The 23,282-nt window shown below is 34.4% G+C and overlaps 1 protein-coding gene across 2 annotated transcripts in view; it reads right to left on the bottom strand.

The window, feature by feature from the left end:
- Positions 1-23,282, bottom strand: part of LOC141428940 (uncharacterized) — a 102,852-nt gene that overhangs the window by 39,553 nt on the left and 40,017 nt on the right. For both annotated transcript variants that reach the window (XM_074089016.1, XM_074089015.1), the window contains one exon: positions 591-808. In XM_074089016.1, the coding sequence (XP_073945117.1) occupies positions 591-808 (218 nt within the window). The remainder of the gene's footprint in view (positions 1-590; positions 809-23,282) is intronic.

Here is a 23,282-nt window from a genome sequence, read left to right on the forward strand (position 1 = left end):
TCGTCCGTCCATCTTGCTGGCTGCCTCCCAATATTCCTGAACCCCTGTCGTGGTCTCCACTACAACAACTTTTTACCCCATTTTCCATCGAACCTACTGCAAATATGGCCCTCTTCCACTGCCTAGAGGATATGGTTTTAGCTATGTCAGTTAGTCCCGTTCTCTTGCGATTGCGTATTTCGGTGTTCCGGACGTAATCGCGTAGAGAAATCCCCAACATAGCTCTCTGAGTCTCTGAGTTCTTATACTTTTGAGTAAATATTTTATGAAAAATATGTGAACACTGTAGCGTCACTGAGTGTAGTACCATAACGGCGTAAAAGCGTACATATGTATAGATATTTTTGATTGTACTTTTGGTCAATAGTATAAGAAATCGACTGTAAAAAGTAGGTACTGGATAACCTGTAGGTACTGGGTAACTGTATGTAGGTAGGTACTGGTAGTGGATCTTCGATTATTTAAACTAAAGACATTATTTCGAACAAAATAAACAAATAAATATAGTCCAGCCAGAGCAAAAAAAACAAGTCAATTTTAAAAATAATTATAACTGTATGGTCAAAAGTTTTCTTTAGAGTATAACCAACCTGAAGTGCGCTAGGCCAGGCACAGCTGGTGTCTCCCACCACTTCTACTGCCACGGGCTGGTACTCCGTCAGTTCCGAGGCACAGGAACCCTGGGACGCTGAGGCCCCGTACTGCGCCACTTGGATACTGATGGTGGTCCCACGAGGACAGATCAGCGACACCATCTCCTCGTCACAGGCTGCTTTCTGGTGGGTGCGAAGCGTGCCGAGGAGTAGTTCTATGGACAAAATCATTCGAAAAATAGTAAAAAATCGTAATTTGTTTTATTAACATCAGCTGCCCAGTTATTTATATTGTAAAGACACAATTATTGTCATCTTGACCTCAACCAGAGGTCGCTTTGTCTAACTGGCGAGCGCTCGCAATTTCATTCACTATCTCTTTCTACCTTCCTCCTAAATTACGTGACAGAAAGAAAACGAAAGTGTGGTTGGTTTTTTGGAGTCTTTTTGTACTTTTTATTTCAACTCCAAATTTATAACTTTTACGGGTATCCCGTGAAACCATATCGAAAATACAAACTGAGACATGGATGCACAGAAAAACCATAAAAAGAGACCAGCGCTGGGAATCGAACGCAGGTCCTCAGCAATCCGTGGTTTTTCTGTGGATTCATGTCTCTCAGTCAAAACGAAAGTGGTGAAAACAATTGCAACTCCGAGTGCGTTAGTCAAGGCCACTGATGGATTTGTAAACCATACGCACAGACGTCACATATAAATCTTGTACTTGGTTTTCAAACCATATTCCCACAGATGTAGTGTTTGGATATATGTAAATCGACGTTATTCAAAAAACAATACAATGTTAAAGTTCCGCCAGTAAAAACCTGATTTATTTAATACTAAATTCAAAAAAGTAACAACTTCAATGGAAGTACTGGTGGATTCAAAATATTTTATTGCTACTGAGTGTGCGATTGAAAGTACCTATTATCCGCCAGTTGAAATCGAAAATAAACGGCTCACTGACTCACAATATTTGAACGCCTTCGAACCGCCAAACAAATAAAGTTGACAGCAAACATACATGACAGTAGACGTTTGTCTTACAGATATTCAGCGCCATTTTATTTGAATTTTAGTCATTTTATTTTACAGCTTTTTGTAATATACGCAGTTACATTTGCCGATGATGGCGCCCACTGGTCGAAACTAAACTTAAAATGCCTATTTGCGTGCGGCATTAGTTTCAGATTTGTCCATACGGGTTGGTACGGGGTACGGGAGATCTATTTGTAACTCCTTAAAATTGTTACGTTTTACATTAACAATACGTCTTTTGACCTGTGGTATTAAAAGAGTAAATAAATCTTACACATTATTTCAAAATAATTATGGCTATTACTCACAAGTATATAAATAAAAAAAAAAGTCTTCTTTCAGTGAAATTTGATATTTTCTTTATTGTAAATATTTTTCCTCCACGGTCCATTATATTTTTCCACCTGTACAGACTAGGTACATGAGTATTGTAATTTGTTAAAAAAGCACTTTAGCGAGATCTAAAAATACATGTATCTAGAATTTCCCCCGACGCAGTACCTATCGCTTTTTGTACCGGATTCCATTCCGTTTATGAAAGGTACGGTCTGTAGAATGTTGGAAAAATAAATTCACTAAGAAACTACGCTGTTGTTTTCTTTTACCAAAAACGAGTGATAAATTCGAACATAACTTTCTTAAAAGGGTCGTAGTAGCCCGAGTCCCTTCCAACGACAGAGTTGCTTTACAAAAAAAAAACAAAATAAGTTACAATAATGTTATTCGTTCATAAAATACCACATTCTCTTGTTCAGCCCTTTCGTTGTACTGTTTAGGATATATTTCGACGATTTGAAAATGTGGAAATTGTGTTGGCATATTTCAAAATTCGACAACTAGGTACTCAGATTATTAATAATTAAATAATTTCAATAAATTAGATAGTCGTAAGACACCAACGGCATTAGAACTTTAAGTATTACATTCGGCTAATATAATTTTTATTTATTTGGAAGCTCAAATTTACTTTTTAAATGACTTATTATTTACAAAATTTAATTACAGAGAAAATAACAAAATTGTTACACTATTTTTTTGGTTAACTTACGGGTTTAGAACCCGTTCCAATTATATTGGTGTATATTATCTATCACCAAATAATTCACATTTGAAGAAGAAAGTTAAAATCTAAAGGTACTTCCATCATTTTTAAATACATGACCACGGTAAACGAGTATCTACGCTATTCATTATGCTGACTTTTTCATCTTAATGTAAAAGACAACACTCTCAAACATCAAGACACTATAAAAACTCTTAATAAGTTAAAAGTGCGAGTGCCCGTCGCTGTCCCAATAGTTGGCATCTTTAATCTTATATCATTAGCAACAGAGATGACAGCAGGGTGTCGTCTATTGGGCATTAGTATGTCGAGCACTCAGACCTTATAGATAGTTTTAATAATAGTATAGTAAATTATGAACTAAACTATAAATGAAAACGTTACCCAAAATCACTCCAGGCAGAAAGGTGACTAACTTATATAATTTGCATTAAACGCCAGCCCAGTGGCCACTCATAGCCTCTATTGATTCAAAATCAGTAAAAGTAAAAAGTTATAAGTAATTACGAAAAACCTAGCACCGGTTCGGATAAAACATCCTTTAAGGAAAAATCGGCAAAAAATTCAACAATTTGCTGGATGCTAAAATAGTGCTTTATCCCTAAATATTCATTTCATGATTTAAACAAATGTAGTTCTGGGCACTTTAATTAATTGTGTGCGAATTTTATAACCACTTTCGAGAGTTGAACACAAATGCTACGTTACTTACACGTAAACCACCTGGAGTCTAAATCACTTCACAGGGGTATTTATAAAATTTATCGCCATTCATAACTTACCTAGTTGACGTAATTTCCTATTGTGGTTCTGTTTGGCGGACACATAAATTCTGTTTTGCTATTTTAAGCCTTCATGGTAATGGGATACCAATTGACAAGATTTCATATTTCTAAGACTGTAATTTGCTCTCTGTATTCTGTTTGGAAAGAGAAAGACGCTGATAGTTTTAAATGTTCACTAGGATTATTAATTAATTAATTAATTACTTTTTTAAGATGTGCTTATTCTAAAAGGGCATAACTCCAAAACTACCACACAATAGATCCATTACTTTAGTCTTAGTCTCTATTAAAAAAAATGATGACGTAAATCTGACGTTGACGATGTCAAAATTTTGTTGTGCGTGGCGCAAGCGTGGCGTGTGGTTTGCATACATAGGCAGTTTGGTTATTTCTTGCTCTGAAACTTAAAATATAGGACTTCTACGACGATTTTGGCTATTAATAACCTGGCACCTGGCTTTCTTATGGATACGGCGGATGATCATATCATAACATTGATGATTTGAAACGAAATGGTTATCCAGTGTCTTCGATGAATCATTTTTGCAATTAGGCAGTAGGCACGAAATAATATTTGGTATATTTAGGAGGGGTATATACTTCGTTTCTCCATTCGGGTCTTTCCATTTCGATCACAACTACGGGCTGCTAAAATCTTATTTGAATCCTAAGTTTGAATCAATAACACTAACACGATCTCACACACGTCTCGGTCGTTCGTTATCCGTCAAGTGCCAATATTAATGTCAAATTAAAAGTTATGGCAGCTCTTTTTTCTTGCGAAAAAGGCAAAGGAAACATATTACTTATCTATTGTGTGGTAGTACTGGTAAATGCAAATATATATTTTAATTTCTTGTATTTTTTGTAATATCTATGGAGAAATAAATTATAATAAATATTTTTCCGTGTTCAGGAGGCAAAACTCTTTCGATTTCTGTAGTAGAGGTGTCAAAAAAATTAAATCTCGTCAATTAAAGGAATTCAGAACGTGGAAGCTTCATTCTGTCACTATAATGATAAATATTTGTGATTATCATATCAAGAACAATTGAGATGCAACTCAAATATTTCAATATAGGTAGTTAAATCGAAAATACAAACTGAAATATAGATGCACAGAAAAACCAGAAAAAGCCAGCGGTGGTGTAACGGTATAGCACACGGCACGGAATGCCGAGGACCTGGGTTCGATTCCCAGCGCTGGTATTATTTTTCAGGTTTTTCTGTGCATCTATATTTCAGTTTGTATTTTCGATATAGGTAACAATTGAGATGCAACTCAAATATTTCAATATAGGTAGTTAAATCGAAAATACAAACTGAAATATAGATGCACAGAAAAACCAGAAAAAGCCAGCGGTGGTTGTAACGGCACACGGCACGAAATGCCGAGGAACTGGGTTCGATTCCCAGCGCTGGTATTATTTTTCAGGTTTTTCTGTGCATCTATATTTCAGTTTGTATTTTCGATATAGGTTTTACGGGATGACCGTAAAAGTAACAAAAAATTTGGAATTGAAATGAAAAATACAAAAAGATTAAAAAAAACAATCTTAATAGGTAGTTAAAACATACTGCAACAGTGGAATTATTTTTCTACATCCGGAACTTAAATATGTAATTAATTAATTTATTGCAAAAAATTACATGGACTTTTGACCACGTCACGAGTTGTCTAACTCACGACGGCTACGTGACATCGACGTTAAGTCAAGGTAATTTTGGTAATAAATTTTCCGCGTATTGGGTCTGTGCATGACATCAGCGCCACCTAGCGTCCGCAACTTTGTTGGCTCTGAGGCTCTGACGTTTTGAAATTTCATCGCGACATTGCTTAGACTATAGAGATCCATTGTGACATGAATCAAACCTATCACGTATACTAAATTACCGTGATACCGTGATTTGGGTGGACAAAAGGTTGTGAATTTATTTTTGGTCATTAAAATTAAATGAGGTAAGTAAAATTTATTCAAAAAGTGGTTTTTATTTTGGTTATGTCAGGGTTTGTTTACTTCATGTTTAGTTGTACTTTTACTGTAAACAAAAAGATAAAGCTATCTTAATGGTTTATTTAAGTAATAGTAAAATTATATACCAGTAATTGTTCTTATATCGCTAGTAATAAATTAAATATCGTTTTTAGATCAAAATAGTATTATTTTGAAGACCAGTTTTGTGAGTATCACTCAATATAAAATTTCAACCACAAACCGTTTCGAAAAATTGTTAGTGTGCTGGACATGTCCGGGATGTAGAGGAATTAAGAACAAAACAGGGACAGGTTCAATAATTCAAGCTCCCATCATAACACGGAACATCTATTACTAAAATTAGGTAGTTAAGTTAATTATTTCTACTCTTGGCCACTATGGGCGCTGCAATAGATTTCATTACCCCCACCTAGTACTTCGCACCCTCCTAATAGACAGACGTAACAGTAATTTTGCACGAATATATATGTAAACTATGCCGACAAAATGGTACAATAAAATCCCTTAGTTATAACACTAAACACTAACTATACCTATCTACGTTCAGTGGAAGTGTAGAATGTTTCCACCGTCATAAATAAAAAACCAGCCAAGAGCGTGTCGGACACGCCCGAAATAGGGTTTCGTAGCCATTACGAAAAAAATAAGTAATATTCTTCCAAGGATTTCGTATTTTGTACGGAATATTCCAAGTTTAGGTATTACGTCTATGGGAAGTACTTTAAAAAAATTTTTTTTTTATTGTTTATTGCACCATTTTGTCGGCATAGTTTACGTAAATAACTTGCAAAATTACAGCTTTCTAGCATTGATAGTCCCTGAGCAAAGCCGCGGATGGACAGACATACAGACAGACAGACTTGGCAAAATTTTAAGGGTTCCATTTTACCATTTTAGCTACGGAACCCTAAAAATGTATAGAAATTTGAGTGATGGTGATAATACATAAATACTTAAATTAATAAATATCATGGGACACTTGACACCAATTGGCCTAGTCTCAAACTAAGCAAAGCTTGTACATGTATACTAGGACACGGATAAACATACTTATATAGATAAATAATCGAACCCGGGACCTCAAGCTTCGTAGTCAGGTTTACTAACAACTTCGCCATCCGGTCGTCAAATAATGTTCCTAATAATACATCACTTTACGAATACGTAGCTCTTGCTAGTGAACTATAAATGGAATTCACTGAAAATATGCAATATGGAAAAAAATACGATTATTTATTTTACTACAACAATAAACTATTATTCAATTATGTTCTCTTCTTCAAACCAATTGTAGTCATATCCATATTGAGTATATCGTTCGACATGATTTCGACGTAAATTGCATTCGTCATCCGCCCACTAATAATAATTATGAGAGAAAATCGTGAAAATTTAAAACAATGATGACATGTCACTTAATAGACTACAAATTGTAGGTGACTACAAGTTGATGTACAAACTCTTTCCTTTAGTTCCAAAGTTGCAAGGCAAAGTGACACATATTACTGAGATATACATAAGCGGTTTTGGCAAGAATCTTTCTTTCGATGTCTAATACCTAAATCCTTCTTAGCTGATCTCACACCCTAACAGAAAATCTGTTTCTAACAGTGGGAAGCTAGCTATTACAGTTAACTGCTCAATTAATAAACTTTTAAATACTCTATCTAAGAGCTTTTTAATAGATGTATTAACCAAAACTGGAAGATTAAGATACTCGTAGTTTATTATTATACCGCTTGTTTACAGCGGTGCTCTACGGGGAATTAATCCAGTGTTTACAGTATTCTGTAGTTTATTACAAACAAAGTTAATCCCAGGCTCCATGTGTGTGATAATAAATTTTAAGAGCTTTATTAACATTGCTCTGTTTAGATGTCGAACTTACTTGGAAAGCTTCTTGTGATTACAAATAGCTTATTTGTATAAATCTTCATTGAATTTTGGACTATCTGGACATGGTCTACTTTTAATCCCGATTCCCGATATTGCTGCCCGCCGGGTATATGGTCATTATTAACGTCAATAAAGAGCAAGATGTAATCCCATGTAAGCTCCTGGGATTTCAATGAGGGTTTTCACAGAGGCGAAATATCTTTTGACATTTGACGTTTACCTACTCGTGATTGGTTAAATAAGTAAATGAGCCAATCGCAAGCAAACGTCAAAAGTCAAAGGGACCTCACGATACTAACGCCATCTAGCGACATTTCGCCGCCGTGAAAGCCCTCATTAAACGGATGGATCTTTGCAAAAGCGCAGGTATATAAACACTAGTAAACACGCGATAATTAATGAATAGCAAATTATGGCAAATACGTAGTAAATTAAGGTTTATGGTTTTCTGTTGAACGTAGCACTGATTTCGCGGACGATTTTTGATTAGAGAATAACATCCCTCGCTAATTGAGGAATTAGGTATATTCTACTTAGTCAGTCAGTTAGGATTATCACTCGATTGTCAATCGATCAAAAAGTGACCAAGATGAAGAAATATGCAGCGTTTTAAAGTTCGAGAGTAATGATGATTTTCCACCGGCGAGGCGAGACGAGACGAGACGAGGCGAGACGAGAATTGAAATTTGTATGCATTCTCGCGCGCCCGCTTCGAGCAGCCGCGAGCCGCCGCGGGCGCTGCCATATAAATTTCAATTCTCGTCTCGCCTCGCCGGTGGAAAACCACCTTTAGGTCCCATCCTCGTGCGCCACACTGTGTTAAAAAGTGTCGCACCGCGTGACGTCGTGAACTGGCTATATCTTCATAATTTTTTGTTTAATTGACAAAAGAAACAATAAGGGGCTGTTTCACCATCCATTGATTAGTGTTAACTGACGGTTAGATGTGATGCCGTCTCTATTTGTTTTGTTCGAATAGATGGAGACGGCATCACATTTAACCGCCAGTTAACACTAATCAATGGATGGTGAAACAGCCCCTAAGTGTTCAATATTTTCTGATAATCTAACGGAAAGACTAATTAGAATGTTTTGGGACACTAGCCTATTGTCTGATTCGATAATTTGGTATAAAGTCTTTGTTTAAGTTGTAGGGAGAATAATAATTTCGCTACCCGCCGATAGAGCTTTTTATGTTAGCGTAACGGGATGTCGCCTTGAAACCTATAAAGGCTCATTCATTAGTATCTGCCACATAAAGTGAGAATAGGGAATATTACGCAAAGTTCTGCGCAGGGGACGACACTAGCGCAAACCGCCATGACAACGTCAGTTCTCTTTATATTTTGTCGCCATGACGGATCATGACCAAAAAGTATTAGTACCTACCTACCGATAGAAATCATGACATATTAGCTCATATTAGTAACAAAACAACATGATATTTACATCGATAGTAACGATATTTCCTAAAAAGATATGGAAATAAATGATAATGGCATCCTACGGACATAATATTTTAAGATACTCAAAAAACTGTTTACGGTTTGTGCTAGTGCGGCACTCTGACTGCAGAAAATTGCAGTAATATTCCCTATTGGCGACACAACCAATAAGTTACTATTTGAAAGTGCAATTAAAGTGGTTTTATAATAAATTTCGACTTCCATTCACAGGCCAGTTAATTCATTTTCGTAGTCTTTGTTCCTTAAAAAACCGTTATCACAAGAACGCGATTAAGTTATTAACCATCCGACACACAAGAGCTACCGTCGGGATTATCTCGAGATAAAAATATTTACAAGCTCTGTTCAGAGCAGGACACAAGAGGGCGCTCAAACAACGGGTCATTAAGGGGAAGTGATCTATTTATAGCGTGTGCTCGTATTTCATAGCCGACGAGAGGCGTAATAGGGCGCACGTGGTGCGGGCTATGGTTATAAGTGGGCGGTGCGGGTTGCGAGTGTGAGCGGGGGCGGTAGCGGGAGCTGGAACCGGGCTGTATTTACATTTAATTTTAATTTGATATCTCTCTTATATTCATTTTCAAGGTATATGTATCCCAATGCATACTTTTTGTATTTATTTAAGACAGGAACAAATCAGTTTTGTATTTAAAAATAACACAATAATAATAAAATAAATAAATAAATAAATATTACGGGACAATTCACACCAATTGACCTAGTCCCAAAGTAAGCTTAGCAAAGCTTGTGTTATGGGTACTAAGCAACGGATTAATATAATTATATACTTAAATACATAGTAAACACCCAAGACCCGAGAACAAACATTCGTATTTTTCATACAAATATCATAATACTTAGGTACTGCAATTTTTTAAGATTTAGCATAGTTTTAGGCTACATACTTTTGGTTTTAGCATACAAAATAAATAGGTAATTTCATGATTGTTGACGATTACATCAAAATGCAGGGGTCTGGATGATTTGAAAGTTTAATTTAACTAACAAGTGAAATACAATGTGCTCAAGCAACCGACCTGACTAAGCAACTAAACTTGTGATTGCCTTGTCAGTCGGACTGAAGAGAATTTAAAATTGGAATTAAAACTTTCATAGGTACTAAATAAGGATACTTCGTTACAGGCTATATTGATAATGCATTGTGATCGACATTGATTTCAATCAAGTGCAAATTGCACATTATTAACAATTAATCTATGCCTTGTAACTGTCACGCCACAAATACGCATACATATAAGTGGTAGTATTATGTATCTAGATCTCGGCTATTTGCCAATTTATCGAAATATCTTGTAGTGAATAAGCGAAATCTCGTGTTAGTCTAATTTATAGTCAATTATCAAATGATTGAAAATTATGCATTTGTCATAAACTTTCTTAGTACTTGCAAGTTATCAAACTGTTACAAAGTTGTAAAAATATTGATACAAGATCTGGAATATGCTCAGAATTATTTTTACACTTCCAATGTAATGCCCTTGAACCATACGAATACTTAGCAATCGGTAGTTGAAGCCAAGCACCTACCCTAAAAATGTGGATGGGTCCATAGAGATAGCGACAGAAACCACTTGACTTTTACTTACATAATAATATACCTATCGGTCTACGTGATTTTGGTATTTTTCTCCGTCCTATTCGTTTTGATACTTTATAAATTATTTTCTGTTTTAAAACAGACTCACAAGTACCCCTGAAATAAGTGTCAATTTTAGTTCTGTTAAAAATGATATGATAAAACTAAAGTTGAAATAAAATACTGGCAGTTAAAAAATGTCCCAACCCTAAAACATAATGAAAAATATTTTTTAAATAACGAACGACGAAACTTGTACCAAAAACCGTTAGCATCTGTCTCGCGGTTAACATGCATCCCTTAAGGGGAAGAACTCACAATAATGAGAGGTGAGCTTGATGAAGACGGTTAGCACGCCATTAATCTCCGTCACATAAATGCAGGACGACACTTTGTATTATTAGTTCATCTTCAATGTCTTTTGAGTATGATATACCTACTTACCTATAGGATGATTTACTGTTGATAGATATGGTTTGATGGAATTTGTGAGATGATGGAGTAGTTTTTTAGGATTCAAAACAGGCAACGCACTTGTGACTCTTCCGGTGTTGCAGGTGTCCAGTCCATGGGTGACGGTAATCACTTACCATCAGGATCCGTTTGCTCGTTTTACCCCTATTCCATAAAAAAAGAAATGGTATCAAAAGGACCACATTACCAAGGTTTTGCCGTCCGTTGCCGTCAAATTGCTTTGTTAATGTTTTATTTATAATACGTAATATTTTTTTATTATAATTTATGTAAAATGCATTTCATGCGTTTAAATATATAATTTCACGCCGCAATTATGTTATGAACAAATTAAATAAATTTGGAATGGAAATTTAACGTTGATTTCATTTCGCGTTATTTATTTGTAAATTTAACACTCCACGCTGTTATACTTAACTAGTTAAAGTTATTATTTTGTAAACTTAAAATAACGGATCCATATTTACTCCCATAATTGTTGAAAGCCATAATGTAAATGTTTGTCATAACATAATGACTATTGATTGTTAGAATTAATTTTGCTTTAAGTCCATTTAATTGCTTAGAATTGTTATAAACACTCCTAACCTAACCCAACGGTTTTTGCGGGAAAAATTATGACTAACAAAATTATGACAAATATTACGATGACTTTCAAACATTATGCGACTAGGTACGCATCCTAAAACATTACCAATTTAAACACGACGTAATTAAAATATTGAACCGTAAGCAGCTATGCTCGACACAACTGAAATAGGTCACAGCATGTCACGCTTTCGCGATGTTTTCTGTTTAATATTTATACCATGCTGAAGATAGAGTCATACAGATTTCCCAGGGGCGAAAACTTTAGGACGTGTCTGCGTCGCGGTCGTTTAATTAGTTCATGTATTTTTCACGTTTTTCCTAAGTTACTTCATAATTGATAAAAAATAACCACAGAAAAAAAATGGCTGCCATTACAACATGTTTTAAATATTAGCGGGAAAATTTCAGCAGATGCTTAGATTAGTTCGACCGAATATCCTTTAATGTTTTTTTTTAAATGTCGTCAAAGCTAACTGCAGTTTATTTTTATTACAGAGCAATGAACGAATGGTTTTTAGGATTTATTCTGAAAAACATTTACAGTGGTGTTTAGTCGGTTGAAATAAATAGAAAAAAAGGAAAAGTTTGTAATGTTTGTATTGACTGCCTATAGCATTGACTCTTTATACATTTTCAATTCAATTCTAGCAGCAATACGACTAACTCCACTGCATTTGACTATAAATAGAATATATAAGCACCCAACCCACGGAACTAAAACGTTAAGCATTGCGATGCAAACGTAACTTAGTGTATTAAGTTATCGAAGGACTCATAGCGCACGCTTCATTAAACATAGAGTAGAATAATGAAATATAATGGTAAGTATAAAATAAATGCGGTATCCACTAAACCACCTGACTTAATCAACTAGGTAATCGCATATTACGTTTATACCTACTTATGTATATAATTATTATATCGTATATTTCGTCCAATATGATCACCATGGTGATCAGGTCAGGTGATTTTAGTGAATACTACGTAAATAAAGAATAATAAGCCCTTCTACATCTACCTACACCTAAATGAAACACAGAAATTTTTCTAGTTCAGCGTAATGTGTGTTATTTATCCCTTTTAATAAGTGTAGCCCATAAGTTTGTTAACATTGTATTTTTATGAAAGATAAATAAAGATTTATTATTATTATTTTAATGAAAATTCAATTTTATATGTGAAATTCCGAATGAAATTCTGAATTCCTGCGCGAGAACTATACGGCTCAAACCCTCTTGCCTGTTCCTAGAGGAAGGCCATGCCTTGCAATGGGACGTACGTACTCGATGATGATGATGACGATGAAAATGATACATTTTGTTATAAATCTTGCACTATAAATTTACAGCCCTGTATTTATACGGGTAGAATTAAGAGATTTCTTCTTAAAAAATTTTACTTAACTACTAGTACTTTTTATTTTACTTTTTTTTGTAATGTCACTTGCAATAAACGATTCTAATTCTAATTCTACTTACTTTTTTTATAATTAAGTAACTATTATTCACTTTAGACTCATGAATAACCGAGTAATAAATAACCAAAGTAAGTTTTTAGAATATTTTGCAAAACAAAGTTGCTCGTATGTGGCAGAATAAAAATAGAGCTAACGTTACCTTCTAGAGAATAAAGTTTAAATGTTTTTAGATGTCGTTATGTACTTCGTATGGTTTTAACTCGACATGAGTAGGTAACACCCGAAAATTAATGAAACAAGTCTTCGTGTGGGTTATTGTTTCTTACTCGACACAACAACAGTAGAATTAATAGCACCTGGCACCAATTACCGAGTTACAAATACATGTTCTTGCATGCGGTTTACCCCTACAGCCAAATACGCGTCTAACACGATTAATAAAAGACAAATTGAAATGTGATTGTTTGTTATAATTGTTATTTATTATCGGAGGAAGAAAGATCTCTTGCAAATCTTTCGACATCGCATAGAGACTTTCAACTTTGCATTCCTCGATAAAAAACCAGGACGAGTGTATTTTCCATTAGATGGGAATTTTGCAGCGAGGGCAATCCCACAGGTGTAAGATATAATCAGCGGATAATTATCTGCTGGGTATTTGTAAACATTGTATGGTGTTTAAAAATCCCTTCCAACATATTTATCCATCAATAATATTAATCTATCCACTTACTTGTCATTGTCAGTTCAGGTATCTGTGGCATACAATCACAATACATCCTGTGTCTGTATTTAATTAATTTACCAATCAACAAGGTTAATCACGTATTTTTTATCTTAATATACAACCTTTACCTGACAATTACAAACACAATTATAAAAATAATTAGCTGAATACGTGCAGCCGTTCTGAAGTTATACGCGAGTGCATAGGTACATTTTCTGAAAGAAAGATAGAAGAGAAAAGGAAATATAAGATACTTAGCATTAATAAAAGCATTCGCGTTTCGAAAATTTTACTGCTGGTAATCTATTTTTTTTTAATTCTCTAATTTAAAAAGATAACTCCAATTGGCATCGGCATCAAAGCTAACATTTTTAGCGCCATCTTGCGTGACTGTATCGAATTTTAATGTTTTACCAAAATTTATCTAATACCATTTGAATTTAGACTTTGTATTATCAATCATGTCGAACCGAACGTTGGTATAAATTTACCGCAAGACATTTGGCTCCTATTTTGTCGCCCGTGTTTTGTTTCAGATCGTGGATTTATTGTTTGTCTTTTCCTGAAACTATACCATTGTAAATGATATTGAAACTTTGAACGTTGGTTTATGCATTAAATCTATCAAAGATGGAAATGTGTTTTAAAGACAGAAGTAAAAAAGGAAGTTTTCTGGTCAAAAAATATATTTTAATTATTATTTTTATGGCATAATCATCATCATCATTTATTTATATATGAAAACGCATAATGTTGTACAATGATTGTTTTTAATGATTAGGGCATACTTCAAAGTTATGCCCATTTGATTATGAAAAAAAAACTTCCCCTTAAAACTACCAAATACCTAGGGGATGATTTTTCACCCTGTTAAAATTTGTGTGCTTTCGGTTTATTTTTTGTCAAATATTTTTACGATAGTAAGTACTTTCCTATAGACTTTGGAAAAGAGTATCATTTTCGGTATTTTTATGTGTAGCTCTAGAATTTTAAAACTGCACTCGTAACGTCATTATTTATTTTTATAACGATTAGATGATTTAAAAATAATTTATTTTCATGCACAATAACGATGTATCATAGGTATTATTAAAAAGATAAAAACGTTGTGAATACTAGCGCAGAAGCAAATACGGTAGGTATCTTAATTATACATAAACTTCGAATAAATACTGCATAATACATGAATAATATGCTCTATTTTGTTTTATAGTATCGCGTATCTACCTAATTTTCATATTCACTGTGTATACATAATTTACATTCCTTCCTACTTAGTTTCCGACGTTTCAGGCTATTAACTGAAACCGATTACTGTTCAGATAAGTTTAACTTGCGGTATATTACAGGTGCAAGCGTGATCTTGCATTCGTTTAGCAACTGCAGTACAGTTCAAATAAAAGCAACATGATAAAAAAAGGAAAATACTCTCAAGTAAGTTGTATGAATAAAACCATAAAAAATGCATGTTCTTTAACTACTACTAATATAATTCGCACTTTATTTTTTTACTATCTGGCTACCAATGTCTGTGATCCTTGCTTTGTTTGACTTTCCAATACATTTTATATTTCTGTCTTTTAAGGCAGGTTTACGACGCAATATCGAGCAGCTTCGAAAGGCGATAGAATATCGGTTTATTTTACAGGCTATTAACTTCAACGTCACTACAGAAGTGTCACGAGCATAGATACCTACTCCACGGCGATGTAGGAACCCATCCTCGAAGAAAATCGGGTAGCTTGTAGAGTTGCTCGTATAAGGCATCGACTTAAGTGACAGACACTTTATATCTTTTATTTGGGAATTGGATTCGTGATATTTAAGAAACGCTCCGTTTTAATTTTTATCATAACATTGGATAGTTATGATTTACGGATGCAATTGGTTATTTATTCAGAAATTTGAAGTAGGCGAGAAGCTATCACGTTTCAACATGATTCAGAAAGTTTTTGATAAAAAATATTTTTAATACAAACTTATTTACTTTGTCGATTGTACTACTTGCACTGTCAACCCACTTATATTATGTAGTAGGTACAACATAGCAAGTCAATCTTGAGTTAGATAACTGTAAGTAATGATACATGAGGTAGGTTTAATAAAAATATTAAGTAGGTATACCTACCTACATACTTCGAATTTAGTCAATGACAATCAGTGTGATGTAAAAAAAAACATAATTTTTTTATATTTTTTAATATTTTCCTTTTGCGAATGCCTAAATGATACTGAATACGTATTCTGCAAGTAATTTGAATGCAGAACAATTTTTTGAATTTACGATCTCTTTGGCCGTCGGTGGCTGATTGGCGTATGTCCTTTGCCACGCGGCTTGAAAAAAAAATGAAAAAAAAATTGCCTTGACTCGTGAAAAAGGCGGTCTTTATTTAATTTAGGCCGTATCAAGCACTGTGAATATCGAAAAATCTATCACCGTTTCGTAAAACCTGTCCTGCAAAGAATTCGGATAATAATATTTTTAAATTGCCTTGCATCAAATATCTATAATATATGAACCGCCAGAACGGGAAAAAAACGAGACAGAGCAAATGGCGCTCTAACAACACCATTTTGACACCCAAAAAACGCATTATTTCTCTGGAATTTTAAAGCAATTCGATTCTTTGACCTTGGGAATCGCGAAAAACTTGAGAAAATATGATATTGGGTGTGTACATTTTGTATATTAAGCAAAATAAAATCATAAGTTCGAATTTCGAGCCAAAAGCGAGCGATCTATTTCCATTCAGGGAAAAAGAAATCTATTCATTATCACTCATTATCGTGCATTGCAGTCTATGTAAAGCTCTTTAAGCACTGACCTGCATATAAGTACCTGACTGCCTACTACGAAGTGCAAAACTCGAAGTTCGTATGTTGCCGTCCGTCCGTGGCAAATACTTACATGGGCGATTGTCATTGGCAAATTATTGGACAGACAATACAGAACAGACTCCATTTTAAGCGTTGCTGGCGGCGTTTGGTTTGCTATAAATTAGCTAAATCGGTCCAGCCATTCTCGAGTTTAAGCGAGACAAACGAACAGCAATTCTTTTTTCTTATATGTATGTATACTCAGTGTATATACTACTAATATTATAAATGCGAAAGTTTGTGTGTGTCTATATTTGTTACTCCTTCACGCTAAAACGGCTGGACGGATTTAAATGAAATTTGGTAGGTATGTAGATATAGATAACTGGACATTTGGAATACACATATGCTACTTTTTATTCCGATATGCCTACGGGGATAGGGATAAAATCTTGAAATTTCAATCGTTGGGTTTAGAGTCTTGAAATTTTGGACAGTTGTTCTTAACACAACCTCAATGAAGATCACGATGGGATCTTGGGAATTCCCAGAGGAATTTTGTAAAATTCCGGAATTTCAATTGTACCAGATCGAATAGTTTACGCGTGCGAAGCCGCGGGTAAACTCTAGTATAATTATATTGTCAAAGCATTCATGTTCACTGAAATCATAAACACAATCCAAATCACTTCAAACCGCTCCCGGCATCAAAGAATAAAACATTTGAGCGCCCGATGTTGTTCTAAACGCACAATACAAGGAGGTCCTTTTGAAGTGAACCACAGTGAACTAAATTATTTATATTCCGAGGAATCACTCAAAGAGATCGTTTTACGGCCGTCAAAGAAAAAAAAGCCTGACGGAGACACGAGGGATGGCTCGACATTAATGTCTGTGGAATGTATTGCCCACACGTCCCGTCAAAACGTTTTTATTACTACGTGGGTTAAGATAAGAGCGGCCGCGAAAGTTACAACAGCAGCGAGGGTTGATAAATACATTTTAATATTTTTGCAGCTGCGCATACTTTAGACATTTAAAATCCATGTATGGACTGTCTTTATTGTACTTCTCTCACGAGAGATTAATACATTACAGGACAAACAGATCAAGTGTTAAATACTTGTAACGTATTTAAGTCATCGAATAACATTGAAGATCTGCTTTAAAAAATGTATATACAAGGGCGTCGCCAAGGGGGTCCGGGAGGGGCAGCTGCCAGCCAAACCCCCCAGATATTAAAAAAAGTTACCAAATGTAAAAGCAACCAAAAACAAAGTTATTACAATCGCCGCAGATGTAGGGCTCGTAGGTACCTACTACGTGAACAGCTTCATGTGCTCTCGATTTTACCTACAATTCATACTTTTCACATTCTCCATATCGACTTATTGAATTGGACCTATGGAAAAATATTATATAAACACGTCCGCAACATAACCAAACATGTTCGGCCGGCAGAAGCAGTGTCCGCCAGTTACTTATTCCTTGCACCATCAAATTCCCTTACGTCTAACATGGTCAATACTAGAGAACGGCCCCGACTGACTGATTTACTACCGTTCCGTTGAAAAACATAAAAGATACAGCTGCGGACATATCTCCGATTAATAGCTTATTTTAGTACGTAAACGTCACAATGGACAATATGCTTTGAGCTGTAAAGTGTATACTACTAAAACTTATACGGTCCCCGGTGAGATAAAAATTAAAAAAAAACCGGCCAAGTGCGTGTCGGGTCATGCGCAAGGGTTAGTTAGTATCTGGGCAACCGAGCTTTGCTCGGGCTAAAACTCGATAATAAGCGTTTTCCCAGCGATAAGACCAAGCTAGATCGATTTGTCATCCCCGAAAACCACCCATACTAAATTTCATCGAAATTGTTGGAGCCGTTTCCGAAATTCTGATTATATAATATACAAGAATTGCTCATTTAAAGGTATTAGATAGATTAATGCAAAATCACAGTATCCTAGCACTAACAGTTTCTAAGCTAAGCCGCGGAAGGACGACGAATTGTCGAGTTTGATGCAAAAAAAATCCATCATCCATCCAAAATCCATCAATTCATGAACAATTTGTTGTTGCCGGAGCCTCCTTTTAAGCTTGGTAAAGCTTGTGTCAGGAGGCACCGCTCCTCCATAATTATTTTCTAACTATTTATATTGTTACAACAATTAGAAATGGATCTAAGTTCAAATAATCAAGTTCAAAGATTCCCTTGCATAAATTACTCGTAGATACATAAATACAAGCGTGTTAATAAGCATGTTTTATTGCTTTCTTCCCCAAAACAATTAAATTATTTCGTTAAAATGTAACGAATATTTCGAGAAATTATTTAGAACATATTCAAAGGATTCTCCATTCAGTAGCATGAAACCATATTTTAATATCCCTTTTGTAGAATACCCCATTGCGTCAGAAATATTAATTTACCACCGTTTATATCTCCGAAGACTGCGAGCAAATACGAAATAAATGAGCTTGGATAGATATTAACAGCGCTTCGACTACCACTCATAACTCTGGCCTCCATACAAAGCCATTAAATTACCCATTACGTTAAATGTTGTCTGAACTGTTTCTTGAAATTATTTTAATTATTTGATGTTTTTTTTTTTTTTTTTTTAATACTGTATATGGCTGCGTTTGGCCACAATCACGCCTGATGGAAAGCGAGGATGAGGCTACGATGGGGCACGCTTCTTTTTTGCTAGGCAAATGCTCATTCACCCTAGACTTGAAGGCGGCAAATTGTAGTGTTCAGGAAACACAGTCGCAGGCAGGGAATTCCACTATTGCTGTGCGGTTGATGAACCTAGGAAGAGCGAAAACGCTTTGTGCGGATTTTTGGAATACTGACAACGTAAGGGTGTGTCTGTCTGTGTGTAGATGATGTGTAAATACTGGCCATACTATAAAGATATTTGTTCTGGTATTTGATCACAGTTTTTTTTAACTTATCCGGGGTACCTAAATACCAATTTTGGAAATCCTACTAATATTACAAATGCGAAAGTTTGTAAGTCTGTTTGTTTGTTTTCATCACGTTAAACCGCTGAACTGATTTAGATGAAATTCAGTATACAGATAGTTTTAAATTTCGGGAATATGAGATACTATTTATCTCGGAAAAATTACATAGTTCCCGCGGAGCATAACCGAATTCTACACGGACGGAGTCGCGGGTAACGGCTAGTCATATATAATTTGCACACAAATTGCATTCGATAATGTTAATTCATGTATTACTACAAAAATATTGCTTAAATGTAATTTTTGACTTGGGTGATTTTTCTACTACTTCGCTCGATTCAACACATATTTTTAATTTTTTGGAATTGTATTTTGACGAACATAATTAGTTAAATTGTATGTATGTATGTAAACTCTTTATTGTACAAAAGAAAAGAAACAAAACACAATTGACAAACTGAGATACTTGTACAAAGGCGGACCTATCCCTTTAAGGGATCTCTACCAGTCAACCTTTGAGTAGATGAGAGGAGTAACCAGTTAGGGTCCGACAAAGAGTGAGTTTAAGAGTAAATGAAAAAAAAATGTGGAAGCTACTATACAGTCTTTTAAATAATAGTTATAATACATAAACTAAAATATAAATAAATTAATAAATAGTTTATTGTTTATATATAAAACGTGATCTTTAACTCTTGGCCTCTTGGCTCTCCTCGGCTCGTGGTCTTTGGACCACGTCTCACCACGTTTCTGAGCCTCTGCTCAGAGCTATGCTTGGAGTTTCTTTTGGCGATAGAATCCGGAATACGGAAATTTGTCGAAGATTAATATCCGCTTAAGCCTTTGGAGGCTTCTTTATCGAATGAATACTTGGATAAATTTAAAAGTCGGTTGAAATTGTTAAGTTCACACCCAACAGTTCGGCGTAATTTGATTTGCATACAATGCTCTCTTGGAAAATGAAATGTAATTGCTGTAAATAAATTATGACAATAGTCATTTCTGAATACAATGGTATTAGAACAAAAACTGTATATTCTAAGAAATATTGTCTAAGTTGTTTAAACGACTGAACAGATTTTGAAGAAAAATGTAGGCTGGCTTGTTTAAAGACCTATTCGACTTTTTGATACCTATAAAAGTACTTTTTTTCTAGCAATAGTTGCAAATAATCCTATCCTTTTGTATCGGTCCGTGTCCTATAACTTATTTTATAAAAAAAATATTTTTCTTAATTTTGTTTACAAAATATATTTATGAAACCGTGGATTTCTTAAAATGTTATATCACCTTACTTAATGCAGATAAAAGTTAGGTTACTTTGACAACAATTTTAAGAGTTCCAGAAAGAAAAAAATTTGATCAATAAAAGTCATGCAAACTGAAGAGAATCAACGCAAAGGTACATAAAAGACGCTTTTTTTCAGAGTGAAATTTCATGTACTTTACTTCATTTCTGATATATATGGTTCAATTTACGCGTATGGCAGTCGGCTCGGTAACTCCTTTTTGGGTGTCTAGAAGACGTATTTCCAATAAGTCCTCCTTTGTCTCAGTATTTTTACTTTTTCTCTCCTACTGACAGTCATGGTATTGAATCTTGGGCTAAAGGATTTATTTTTGTGATTTAATTATTGGTGTGTATCAACAAGACACTGTTATTTTTAAACTAACATTCGGAATATTGTTGTCCTAATACTTATTAATATAAGGCGATTTTCTGCACCTTTAATTTTATTTGCTACCCCGAAAAAAATCTAATGTTGGAAAAACTAGCAACAAAAAGCATTAGTTAATTTATCATAATTGTTTTTTCGTTCAGATTTTTGATTTTTGTAATTTTTTATATATAATTGTTTTTTTTTAGTATTCGATATTGATTTATTTTGATTTGTACCTTCTGTACTGTGTTATGTTGTAGTAGTAAATATTCTTATTAGTGAATTAATAATACTAATTCTGTATTTTCACCTTTAAAATGCGACCTATCTTTTACTAAAGTGTACCTACCTACTTTGTACTAAGGTGTAAGTGGTATTCATTCAAAACTAATACAAGATACACACATGTATGAGTTGATCAAAGTTACTTGCAATAAATGAACTATATTTTTTATCAATACTTTGTCTATGAACAATAAGGTACCTACCTATTTTATTTAACATAGATTTAATTGTTTTCTCTAATTGTAATAAACAAAATATATACTCATAGGCACAAAATTTGGCCCACTCTTTAGACACCACCATATAATTACCTATTACTTTATACATTTGAGGACCGATTTTATACCGCTCAAGTATATAAAGTTGACTTAATATCTTGTGTACTATTGATTGATTCAGGCATAACTTTTGTGGATGTCTGTAATAATCAGAGCTAATGTTTATTATACGGCACTTTTGTGACAAACCGTTATAACCCACTTATAGTATATTAAACAAAGTATGTCACGCATAAACAAATAATGTATAGCATAGACGTAACTGATGTATTGGCTCTGTGCACGACATCAGCGCCACCTAGCGTCCGCAACTTTTTTGGCTCTGATGCTCAGACGTTTTGAAATTTCATCGCCAAAACCAAAATCAAAACTATAACGTATTAATTTATAATACAAAATTACTGTGATACCGTGATTTGGGTGAAAAAAAAAGGTTGTGAATTCATTTTTGGTCATTAAAATTAAATGAGATAAGTAAAATTTATTCAAAAAGTGTGTTTTATTTTCGTTATGTCAGGGTTTGTTTACTTCATGTTTAGTTGTACTTTTACTGTAAAACGAAAAGATATAACTATCTTATTGGTTTCTTTGAATAATAGTAAAATTTCATAATTGTTCTTTATGTCGCTAGTAATAAATTATTATCGTTTTCAGATCAAAATGAGTATCATTTTGAAGACCGGTATTGTAAGTATCACTCAATATAAAATTTCAACCACAAACCGTTTCATAAGGACAATTGTTGCTGGACATGTCCGAGATGTAGAGGAATTAAGAACAAAACAGGGACAGTGATCAATAATTCAAGCTCGCATCATAACACAAACATCTATTACTTATACTAGGTAGTTAAATTCTATAAAAATTGCTTTGTTAATGACAGATTCATATGAGTATGACAGATGACAGAGCCTAAACTATTTCTTCTTTTGGCCACTATGAGCGCTGCGATAGATTTCATTACCCCACCTAGTACTTCGCACCCTCCCAATAGACAGACGTAACACGCATGGTTGTGGGACAGTAAGCCTAAAGGTTGTAGTTTTATCTGTGTATTGGTTAAAACTAACTTTACTAAATTATCTTTCCACGAACATTACTAAAACTAGTAGCATATCGCAATAATTCAGCACTAATTAATATCCATTCCTATCCAAAATTAAACAATAGCCATGCGCAATCTAACAGTTAATAATTCCATTCAATTTTAGATTAGTATTGCTGTCCACTATCCAGTACAATTATAATCATGTGTGTTCAAATTACAATCATGAAATAGTAGATGCATAGTCCACCAGAAATGAATTACGGAATTTTGCAATTATTCGATTAATTTGATTCGATTTCCCAATATACCAATTCAAACTGCGCTAGATCATATTATACCTCGTCAAATCATTTGATTCCTGACCCATCGTTTAATGATCATAGAGTAAATATCATAACGATTTTTATTTGTCAAGCAATACAATGTAACTCACACTTTTTAATGCGTTTGATTCAGAAGTTGAGTAATCGAACGCCGCAATGTAAATTCTGCACGATTCTTCTTGCGGGTCTAAACTGAGCTTAAACATAACTCCGAACCCCGTAGATAACGACAAATTTGTTTTTT

This window comes from Choristoneura fumiferana, chromosome 6, assembly GCF_025370935.1.
Source record: "Choristoneura fumiferana chromosome 6, NRCan_CFum_1, whole genome shotgun sequence".
NCBI lineage: Eukaryota > Metazoa > Arthropoda > Insecta > Lepidoptera > Tortricidae > Choristoneura > Choristoneura fumiferana.